We start from the raw sequence: 12,631 nt of genomic DNA, 5'->3' as shown, positions 1-12,631 counted from the left end.
TATATTGTTTACATTATATACTATGGTTCTAAATGTTTCGTTTTCGATCTAGATCCAAGTATTTAAAAAAAATCCTTATAAGTTAGAAGCATAAAATAACCACACAGAATTATAACTCACCTATGTGAAAACTTAACAATTGCAAGAGTAAGAAATGTATTAGCTGGATTATTATATCTAGATAAGTTACGGTAGAAACTATAGAGCTATAGAAATTTACTTTGAGTTATGATGCAAAATGTTGACAAGTTTAAAATGTTCAGATTATGTCGTTGTTGTTTTTTCACTTCTTTTAATGAATAATTAGGTGTTATTTTTGCATAATGTAGAGAGTACCTTAAAACCAATGTATGACGATTTGATGTTACTATTATTACTAGATTCTAACCCACTTTATAGGATGACTAAATACTTGAATCAAAATGTTAATAAATACAACTGTATTATGGAATGTCATTTGCAGTGAACACTTCCTCAACACAATACTTCTACACATATGAATCTGTTTGGCATATTTTTCTATGTATAGTATCATTATAGTATTTAACACTACTTGTTTTGGGAAACTGTAGCGTGGAAACATGCGTAATGCAACCACAAATCCAATTTAGAAGGTTAAGAGGTTTCGCTCAAAAAAGCGTATGTTTTCTTCTTTTCTTAATAAGTCTATTTTCTTATCACAGTCGAATATTTCTTCTTTTCTTAATAAGTCTATTTCTTATCACAGTCGAATATGGCACCAGCTTTGTTACATATTGATTTGTTGTGTACATGTGTTCTAGAAGAGTTGCAAAGTGTATCTCATTATTATATCAAGGTTGATGACCAGATCAGTGGATTTCATAGTCTAAGTACTTTTTATAAAAAATGTACCATAAATGCCCATATTAATTTGTACTTTTAATGTAAAGGGGTTAGGGGAAAACAAAAAACGTAATCAAATATTTAATTGGCTCCGAAACAATAACCATGATATCTTCTTTCTTCAAGAAGTACACTGTAAAACGTCGGACTATAACAAATGGAAACTGGAATGGGGATTTGATGCATATTTTAATGGTAACAGTTCAAATAGTGCAGGTACATGTATATTGTTAAAAAAGAATAATAGCTTTAAAATTATAGAACATAAAGAGATCATAAAGGGTCGACTACAATGTGTAAATATTGAAATAGAAGAAAGAAATATTATGCTGATAAATATATATGGCCCAAATACAGATGATGGGGAGTTTTTTTTAATATTTTAGAACAATTTATCGCGGAAAATGATGGAAAAACAATAATTGTCGGTGGTGATTTTAATATAGTACTAAATGAAGAATATGATAAGCGAAACGGACAGAAAAATACTCATAAAAAATGAAGATACAAATTAAATAGTTGTATTCAAAGCTATAATTTAGTAGATATATGAAGGATTAAACATCCAAATAAAAAACCAATTTACGTGGCACTCAAATAATAAACCCCCTATTTTTTGCAGACTTGATTACTTTCTGGTTTCGACCAATATATCGAATAGTATATCGGAGTGTAAAATATCCACTGGCATAAGATCGGATCATTCAATCGTAACTATAAAGATAGTTCTGTTTAAACATCAACGAGGTCCGGGATATTTCAAACTTAACAATTCTGTTCTATTAGAGGCTGAATACCGAGCAAAAATTAAAAAGGCCATTAAAGATACAGCTGAAATTAATAATCATGCAAATCCAAACACTTTGTGAAAAATTATTAAAGGTGCCATTAGAAATGTTACTATTCAATATTGCACATATAAAAAGAAAGATAGAATCAAGCCAGAACAAAAACTAACAGAAGAATTAACAATATAGAAATACAATTCGCCAATAATCCTAGCAATAATTTAGAGAATATATTAAAGGACAAAAAACAATCACTAGAAGACATAACAAAACAGCAAGCTCAAGGCTATCGTATTAGATCTAAATCAGAATTTATCGAAGGCATGGAAAAAAACTCAAAATATTTCGCTAATATTGAGAAAAAGAAAAAAGAGCAAAAATACATAACTAAATTAACTGTCAACAACGTTGAAATAACTGAACCCAAGAATATACTCAACGAAACTAAACTGTTTTATAATAACCTTTATAAAAAACAACAACTAGACGAATCTAAAGATGACTTCTTTAAGCACAATACCAATAAATTAAATTAAAAAAAATGTACAAAAAGAGTCATGAGAGGGAAAGCTAACAGAAAATGAGTGTGCTGAAGCTTTATTAGCAATGAATAATAACAAAAGCCCAGGTTCTGACGGTTTAACGACAGAGTTTTATAAATTATTTTGGATTGAAATTAAGTTGTTTCTTTTAAATTCCTTAAATTATTCATATCCCAAAGGGAGTCTTACACAATTACAAAAGCAAGGAATAATAAATTTAATACCAAAAAAAGATAAAGACACCTCCTCATTAAATAATTGGCGTCCTATATCCTTATTAAATATAGATTACAAAATTGCCACAAAATATATTGCCAATAGAATGAAACTGGTTATTCAAAGTATAATTCATAACTCTCAAACAGGTTTCATGAAAGGCAGATATATTGGGGAAAATATCCGACTGATATATGATATTTTAGATCATTTAGATAATACTAATAACCCGGGCCTTCTACTGTTTGCAGACTTTGAAAAAGCCTTTGATAGTATTGATCATGAATTCATGTTTAAAACTCTAGAATATTTTAATTTTGGTAACCCTTTCAATAAATGGATAAAACTATTTTATTACGATATGCAGGCTTGTAAAACTAACAACGGTTATTTATCAGATTTATTTACGACAGAACGCGGTGTAAGGCAAGGTTGTCCCCTATCCCCTTATCTATTTATAATATGTATAGAAATGCTTTCCATAGCAATAAGAAAAAATTCTAATATAAAGTGAATAATCAAAGATAACGAAGAATTCAAAAACACTTTATTCGCGGAGGCTGCAAATTTTTTTGTTAATGGTACTGAAGCTTCTAATTACGTCCTTCTTAACACAATTAAAGAGTTTAGCAATAGCTCAGGTTTAAAATTGAATATGAGTAAGTCTATAGTATTGAGGGCTGGTTCACTGCGCTTCACTGATATTTTTTGCAAAATGAAGCAATTTAAGTGGACATCGGATCAAGCGACAACGTTAGGCATTGTATTTACAAATGATAGAAACAAACGTATAGAATTAAACTACAAATGTAAAATTGAAAAACTTTATTCAACATTTAATATGTTCATATCAACAATAAAAACAAGCTGGATTAAATATATAAAGGAAATAAATAAACTTGGTGGTAAAATTTTACTTGAGGGAAATTTTTCACCGAAATATATCCTACCTGATATACATAATACATTTCTAAAAGATGTACTTACAAGTTGGACAAGAATAATTTTTACTGAGGAAATAGAACATATTTCAACACAAATAATTTGGTATAATGAATATATCAACACATGTAAACACCTATTCTTTTACAAAGAATGGTATACACATGGTGTCATTTACATACACCATTTTTTTAATAACACGACAAAACAATTTTACACATTTGAAGAACTTTGAATAAAGTATAATATACCGAACACAGATTTTCTAAAATATCATTCACTTATTTCAAGCATACCAGATAAATGGAAACGTACGTTAAAAAGCAACTGTACGAACATGAGCCCAAAAGTCAATTTGATTGACAAAATACTAGGAATAAAAAAAAAAATATGTATATGAACATTATATGAAACAAACCATTAAAGGAGTGATAAATAAACCTCAAAATAAATGGAATAATATATTTGAAAACCTCGACTGGAAATCGATATAATTAAATCCCATTAAATGTACTATAGACACAAAACTTAGAGCGTTTCAATATAAGTATATCAATAGATTAGTGCCAACGAACACATATCTTTTCAATTGTAGGTTAGTCCAATCTACCCTTTGTGATATGTGTAACATGACTATCGAAACAATAAAGCACTTGTTCTGGGAGTGCCATCATATTCACGTTTTTTGGTCAATTATAAAAAAAACTAATCAGTAAAAATAATATCCCAGAACTAATTACTTATAAAACAATATCATTTGGTGTAGAGCCCAAAACAGATTATTCCGTAATAACTAACTTCATTATATTAGCAGCAAAATACTTTATCTACAAGTGTAAGGTGAACAAACTTCAATTTAAATACGAATATTTTATTAAATTCGTTAAAGAAAGAAAAGAAACGGAAGCACATATAGCCTTAACTAAAAACAAACTGAACATACATAATAGAAAATGGAATCGACTGGTCTTGGAAAAAGCACATAAAACTCAAGTTTTTTCTTTGCAAAACATACCCTCTGCCTCTTTCTATTATTAAAAAAAGTATATAGATGAATGAACATAGCAGTTCTACGTACAAAGCTGACTGCGATAATCTTTGTTCAGTTTTCACCCGGAACCGGACTATCTTTCTCTTTTTCTCCCTTCTTTCTATAATTAACCTACCTTTAATCTCTATCTAACACTCTCCTCAACAGCATTAACTATTGTTAACATAACCTGTATATGTTTCTTTGTAAAATATATATATACATGGATATTAATAACATGTAACTAGTTCAAAAGTATTATGTGTATAATATTTACTGATGTTATAATAATACAAAAGTTAACAAAAAAACAACTGGATCCATTACAGGGGCTGTACTCCGTATAATGATATAGCAAAAAAAAAAGAAAATTGTCTAAAACTGACATAAACTTGGTATCGATGTGTACAATGCATTGAAACTTATTAACTGAAGTACCACCAAGTTTACAAAAACAATTTTCGCAGTGTTTTCGTATTGTTCCATTAAAAAAGATTACTGGGTATGTCTACCTAGTAGAATTCATTCCTTATGCGTGATCGGCTAGTCTATGTTATCACGTGATATTATCAAGTTAGGTATATAGCTTAAATGTACCACTCGATTAGAGTAATCCTTCGTAGCTCAGTTTATACAGCGCTCAACTGCAATTTTTTGGCGACACGGGTTCAAACCCGGTCTACGACACAATTTTTGTTTTTACATTTTGGTACTTTTTTACAATTATGATATCAAAGCGTTACACGTTCTATTTAAGAATTGTCCTGAGATTCATTACAGAAATAAAAATGTTCGATGCCATACTGGTGTACAGTCCCTTTAACAATCAGCCAATTATTGTTTAAAAGCCAATACCGTTGGTATTGGAGTTCTGTGCAAATGTTTTTTGATCCAGATAACTAAACGCTTATAACATCTCCCTTCATGGCTTCTGCTCAGTTTTTGGGCGCCCGTAAATAGATTCATAATTTAGTGGTCAACATTATAATTTGTTCATTGAGAAGGCTTTTTTATTACCATAGTATCATTCCGTAAATAACGAAAGCACTTCACAATTATACAGGGCATGAATATGTGACCAAACTTCTACGCTGCCATTTATTGAATACAAATTTGAAGGTCGATCGTGTTAGCACATTTTTTTAGTATAATAGTTTGGTTCATGATACATCCATGGGTATTGAGTTAACCATCAATGTCAGAGACCCGTCTGAGTTGTTTGAAGAGAGGTGGTTTTCCTCGAAAAGGGTGAAGACCATGCTAGTTTTCTGACAAACTTTGAGGCGTAGGTGAGGTGAATAATCATCACCAGTTTTCCTCGAAAAGCATGAAAGAAAAGTTGTATTAGTCTTCTATTTTGTAAAAACTACCAACTTAGTGGACAGTCTCTGTTTATATCAACCGCTTCACCTTATTAAAGTCAATAATGGCTGACTGCTGATAAACCGAGATAAATATATTGGAAAGCAGGGGAAATACTGAACTATATTAGGGCATCATGTTATTTTGACCACTTACATATGTGCTCATGTATGTTAATAAAGGGTTTAGGGGACTTATGTCGTGTTAATATTACCTCAAAATCAGTAACGGTAGCAGGCGGCTTGTATAGGCAATGCCGTAAAGTATCCCGTTCTAGACAAGATCTGGTCGTGTTTAAGACAAACTTCACTCCTTCATGAAATCTTTCTGGACCTTTGTCCTTGCCTGCCGTGAAATATAAATAATCGGAATACAATCTGAAAAATAGAACAACAGTGTGATATATATATATATATATATATATATATATATATATATATATATATATATATATATATATATATATATATATATATATATATATATATATATATATGTGTGTGTGTGTGTGTGTGTGTGTGTGTGTGTGCGTGTGCGTGTGCGTGTGCGTGTGTGTTCACTTCAAATGGAAGCAACACAACTACTGACCTCGTTATTATGCTTTGACACAAAATAAGCTACAATCGATCCCCGTTGACTCGAATTCACAGCGGCCGGCGAAGATATCTCGAGTCTATGGGAGGTCGAGCCAAGCGGAAATCAATTAAAAGAGGTCGGACCTGTACATCCAGTTTTAGCTAACGAGAAGATCGCGTCAAGCGAAATCGAGCCATCGGGGTTCGACTGTATACATCTGCTGCCAAAAGTACAAAACTGTGGACTGTGGAAGCTTCTTTAGAGCGCTTTAAAAAAAGAGATTACTGTCGATCATACAATAATATTTATTTTGGAAGCATGACATTCATTATTTAATACGGAAATATCTAACATACCTGTCAATAGGATTTCTCAAAATCGCAATAATTTTGGCATCAGGATTAAAATGGTGAATATAATCGGCATTGGTATATAAAGGTTCAGTGAGATTCTTGTATTCTGGCAGAAAGGTCCAATAATCGTTGTCCCACAGGGTGGAGGCACTGCAGTCGCCTGAAGAGACAGCGGCATGTAAACTCTACAGTCGAACCCGGCTGGTTCGAACTCGCTTGGCTCGATTAACTCTGTGGCTCGAACTAGATGTTAAGGGCCGACTTTTTTATACCGAAGGTAAGTATTCCCGCCTGACTCGAACTCTCTAGTTCCTGTTCGAGACAACGGGGTTCGACAGTAGAACACATTGCGTAGTAGTTTACATTTAATTATTTTAGCAATGACTTCATCAATAACCTCATTACTAAGACCATTTCCTGGGTAGGCACGAGTACTGATCCTCTTCTAATGAGGGGGCAAAGAGAACGTGGTGCCCTTGTCGCTTATGCTAATGATCAATTGTCTAGCGGCGGACACCTAGACCACTAGACCACCTATTACACTCATAATCACGCTTATATTTCAGAAAACACTGTCCTCCTTTGTTATCATTGAATCTTGGTGTTCTAATTAAAATAACATCCTTGCTTACTTTGTTTATTTAAAAAGGATAGCTTCCATTCTCGACAAGAGAGCGGAGCTTTTTAAATCGATTAGTCTGCTATTCTTTTCTAATCATCCTTACCAACAATAACTGGATGGAAACCGTCGGGGTCTTTCTTTGCGTTAATTTGTCTTGTTGCAGCTCGGAAGTATTCCTCATAAGAAGCCCAATAAGGATTTGAAGCTGAAAGGAAAGGCTCAAGTATTATGTTACTGTAGAGGAGTACGCTCGGTTACTGATCATACAAGCAATACTTCAATCACTCAATCACTCAATCACGCAACGCCCAATCACTCAATCAGTCGATCAACCAGTAGGTCAATCAATCAATCATTTAAACAATCGATCAATCGATCAACCAGTCAGGCAATAAATCAATGAATAAATAAGTCAATCAATCAATCAATCAACCAGTCAATCAATAAGTCAGTCAATTAATCAATTAATCAACCAAATAAATAAAAACATACAAAGCCATGTTTTTATGGAGTCCCAAAATAAAAAATTTGCTCGATATATAACAACATCAACATAACATGTCAAAGATTAAATTGTCCAATATACATATTTTTGTGTGCGTTAAATTATTATTCAAATGCATGTTCTTTTTCAATATTTAACCTACAGTCATGTTTTGCATTTTGTAGTCTAAATAAAAAAAATAAGTCAAAATGTTCAGCCCTTCGTACGTTGAAGGATAACACTAATATATAAAACCTTATAAACATTGAGCGATAAGTCAAATGTATAGCATGTTGGACATTTAGCGATAATGCCAACAGCCTGTCATGGTTATGATTAAATCGAAGCTGTTTCAGCATTTTTGACGTTAAACGATTCAGCAAATGCATTGCCTTAAACGATTAAGTTGTCCAGTGTAAATTAATTTTGTTAATTTAACGAAGACTCAATGGTAAATGTCAACATACTTACAGAATCTCTTTCTCGTTAGCCAGTGTGGTTCTTTTACAACATTCTCTGAGATTTCCCGGTGTTTGGTAATCCTCCTAAACAAGTCCGTAGTGCCGGACTTCGGGGCACCAATAAGATAAAAGTATGGTATACACTGTAAAGGCAGTTTCCGGTCTTCGGTTTGCTCAACAGCGTAGCATGGATTTCTATATTCTTCGAGGAATGTAAACGGCTCCTGAAACATTCAAATGGTACATGTCACTATGTGAAATTCGAAAGCTGTTGTGTTTTAAAAATGTAACTTTTTTCTCCTAACACCGTATATAACAGGAAAGTCAAAATGTAATCCAACGTTCCAAGAAGCAATACGGTTATCAATTAGTTCTTAATTGTACAATGATCAATTATTTATGGCATGAATGTAATACAAAACAGTACATAAATGACAGGGTGTTGTGATGAGTGTTTTTGAGATTGAATGCATTTGTAGAGGATTTGTCACGAGTCGTCCTATAACAAACAGTTTTATTGAACGAGTTTATGAAATTTGTTAGTAGGCGAGCTTATTAACATATTTACTGAACGAGTTGATCAATGTGCTCTGAATAATGAATGTGTCATATTCTGTGTGTCACGGGCTTTTTACGGGTAAAACATACCGAATAAGAAGTACCTGTTCCACTTACGCTCCTGGTAAGCATTGGTAATTATTGCGCTACACGCGTTGCAGTTGTGTTTGGATGACCATGAGTGTGATCTTTTTACCTACTTATTTACATTTGAAGCTACTGCAATGACATCTTGACCAATATATCGTTGTTGTTCTTGGATTACCTTAACTAAGGCCTACTTTCTTATTTTTGAGTACAACAATGAACTTTCGACCATGTGTATTATTTTGAAAATAATCTGTAAATGGTGTGTTTCCGTGATATTGTGTCCTTTTGGCGTATTTGTTATGCTACTGGAACAAATACTGGACCATGATGCAGTTCTGCAAGCAAATATTAAAATTGACATTGCCAGGTGACCTTTTTTATAAACTTTTTTATTTTTAAAGCTACAGCAATGAAATTTCAATGTTTTGAAAATAAAAATCAAGCTTGGATATTTGGTTTGAAGCATTGTCTAATTATCCTCAACTAAGGGTGTTAAAATTATGCCCCTAAATTTAAGATTTTTTCCGATGATCACCTGTGTTGATAACAGAAAAAAACAAGTTGTATACTTGCAGCAGACCAAAAAATGGCACCGTCCATCAGCACTTTCAGTGATTATTGATTCTGGTACTCTACAGTATGATTTTCAACTGCACATGGACATGGACTCATACTGAGACCTCTCGGGGTCTCGGGGCCATTTTTCACCCCAGTGACATTACTTGAAAATTACAGCTTCAAGGCCTCTACAACAGGCTACATACCAAATATATAAGGCCATGGCCTTCCAGTTTCAGAGAACTATGACAGAAAACATGATCCCCCCCCCCCAACTTTGACCCGAGAGCCATAATTTGTTGTTTCTTGCTACAATGCACATCCATATAAGGCTGCAATGCCAAATATCAAAGGTCCATGCCATGCAGTATCAAAAGAAGACGAGTTTCATAATTCCACCTTTATAAGAATATAGAAAACTTGTGACTTTATCGGAGGCGCTAGTTTTAATCAGAGACATAAGTTGAACACTCTTCTTAATGACATTATCATAAGGCTACATACAAAATGTCTAGGGCATTGGCCTTGTTGTTGCAGAAAAGAAGATTTAACCGTAAAACGTATATAGAAAACTTGTTTCCCCTGGAGCGGGTCCACTTTTCAAAGCAGGGAGATAATTTGAACAATCTTGGTAAAGGACCAATACCTGAATATCAATACTATGGGTCTGGGCTAGCCATCCTCGGCACCCCAGCGCATCATAACCTATATGATACCCTGGGCAAATCCGCTGTAAAATATCATACTTATGAATAATAAATAAGGTGAAATCTAGCCGCTTGATTGGTCGCATGTGACACACCTTATGCGGTGCGGAAATGGCCGACAAGTAACGGATGTAATCTCGGTACGAAATAATCCAATAAGATCACGGCTTAAAAATCGTTTTAGGCAGGATATTGTTAAATATGCCAGTGGCTCTTCACAAAAAAGATTCTTTCCCTTTGTTATCGGCTATATCATTGGTCAAGAAATGCTTAGGAATATTCAAGATTAACGAGGTTTCCCTAGCCAATTTGCCCAGGGAATCATATAGATTATGATACGATGGGGTGCCGAGGATGGGGCTAGCGGGCTTCAGAGAATATGTTTATTGTTGTGCTTTTTTAATTTTACCACTGGACAATTTCTTTTAATTTGCTATGAATTTAAAAGGATTGAACTTAAACCAGTTTAAGAAAAAAAAAGTGTAATAAAGTAATAAACATATTTAAAATCACTAAACTGTTTTAATGCCGAACTGAAACGGCCCCCAGATTTTCACAAACATGCGTTTGTGGTGTTTTGTGCTATTCTTTCATGTTTTTCTTGTTTGTGAGTTTTTGTTTTTGTGTTCTATGTCTTTGGCGTTTACCCAGTGCCATTAAGCGGGTTTATGTTTAAATCTGTTTGCTACTGAGCTTGTTTCTGTAGCTTTTCACATAAGTATTTATCAAACAAGAAAGAAAAATACATGTACGAATTTCTTGATTATTTCCAATATCACAAATTAAGTGTTTACAGATACGTCGAGTGCTTAATTTAATAACGAAAACGAAATGAAGCAAAGTTATATTCCACATGTGCAATATAAACATATTCGAAATATTTGTTTTTAACCGTATAACTGGGATATAATGTGATAACTAGTCATATCAGATAATAACAGATCACACTTACAAAACACACTTTCTCAATCAATGTGTAAAGCCGTACCTTACAAATACAAGCGAGCTCAAATTTTGCAGTATGTCCGACATATTGACGAATAATTAGGTTCTTACCATTTTCATAAGGTCAACATGTTCAATATTTCTTGGGAACTTCCTGGCTACCAGTTTTATAGGCGCTGGCTGCTTTCGATTGTTTCCGCTCGATTCAGGATATTTTGAACCATTCTTATTGGCGATGTTTCTGTTCTCATTCAATGTGACATTAAATGCCTTGTTGTACTCATTTGGTATACCTTTAACGCTGGAGTTCAAACTAACCTTCTGCCATTTGTCTGTTTTATGGTCGATTTTATCTGCTAAGAGTTTATTCAGTGGAATCAAGTTCTTTGTACTTGTCTCATAATGTATCTCTGAATCTTGCCCATTGCCTTTCGATCCCTTTATAGATTTTGATGAAACGCCTTTGTTTCGCACAATCTGTTCACTCCGAACGCTTTGGTTCGCTAGATTTTTGTTTACTTTTAGCTGTATAAGGAAATCGCTCTTCAGAACGCCAACATGATACTTGTAAAATGTAAAATACAATAGCAACAGAGGAACAACCGAAATGAGCACCCAAACAATATGGCGTCTACCTCTTCCATGGTTATTGAAACAGCATCTTGGATAAACCTGCAGCAAAACAAATATAAGAACACGAGCTTTATAAAAGTTTAAGACTTAAAACTCATGTTCAATAGCATGGGACCAACTTATTGTACCATGATATTTTGTAATAAGGTGAATTAAAACTGCTGAATTAAAAATCAGCATGCAGGATATTCTACATTATATGTGTAAAAAACAGCAAGGCATTGCCTCGGATACTCTTACACAGCTTGTTAACACGTCAAAGACGCTACAAGTCATAGCGACTTCGTACACATTCTACATGTAGGTTTATATCATACCGGGTATACATTCTACATGTAGGTTTCTATCACACCGGGTATACATTCTACGTGTAGATATATATCATACCGGGTATACATTCTACATGTAGGTTTCTAGCATACCGGGTATACATTCTAGATGTAGGTTTCTATCGTACCGGGTATACATTCTAAATGTAGGTTTCTATCACCACGGGTATACATTCTAGATGTAGGTTTCTATCACACCGGTATAAATTCTACATGCAAATATATATCATACCAGGTATTCATTCAACAGGAAAGTTTCTATCACACCGGGTATAAATTCTAGATGTAGGTTTCTATCACCACGAATATACATTAAACATGTAGGTTAATTTCACACCGGGTAGACATTCTACATGCAGGTCAATATAACATCGGGTACGAATTCTACTTTTAGGATTATATCACACCGGGAAGACATTCTACATGTAGGTTTATATTATCATACTGGGGTAGACATTATACATGTAGGTATATATCATACCGGGTAGACATTCTACATGTAGGTATATATCATACCGGGTAGACATTCTACATGTAGGTTTTTATCATACCGGGAAGACATTCTACATGT

The 12,631-nt window shown here is 33.6% G+C and overlaps 1 protein-coding gene across 1 annotated transcript in view; it reads right to left on the bottom strand.

Moving 5' to 3' along the window:
* LOC128207005 (carbohydrate sulfotransferase 15-like) overlaps positions 1–12,631 on the bottom strand; it is a 32,999-nt gene that overhangs the window by 6,154 nt on the left and 14,214 nt on the right. The window contains exons 3-7 of the mRNA XM_052909789.1: positions 11,210–11,770; positions 8,251–8,464; positions 7,399–7,500; positions 6,677–6,833; positions 5,959–6,121 (exon numbers count right to left, since the gene is read on the bottom strand). Coding sequence (XP_052765749.1) covers positions 5,959–6,121; positions 6,677–6,833; positions 7,399–7,500; positions 8,251–8,464; positions 11,210–11,770 — 1,197 coding nt within the window. The remainder of the gene's footprint in view (positions 1–5,958; positions 6,122–6,676; positions 6,834–7,398; positions 7,501–8,250; positions 8,465–11,209; positions 11,771–12,631) is intronic.

Source organism: Mya arenaria, chromosome 10 (genome assembly GCF_026914265.1).
Source record: "Mya arenaria isolate MELC-2E11 chromosome 10, ASM2691426v1".
Taxonomy (NCBI): domain Eukaryota; kingdom Metazoa; phylum Mollusca; class Bivalvia; order Myida; family Myidae; genus Mya; species Mya arenaria.
Note: the sequence above shows the minus strand (reverse complement) of the source record. Positions and strands in the feature narration are given on the sequence as shown.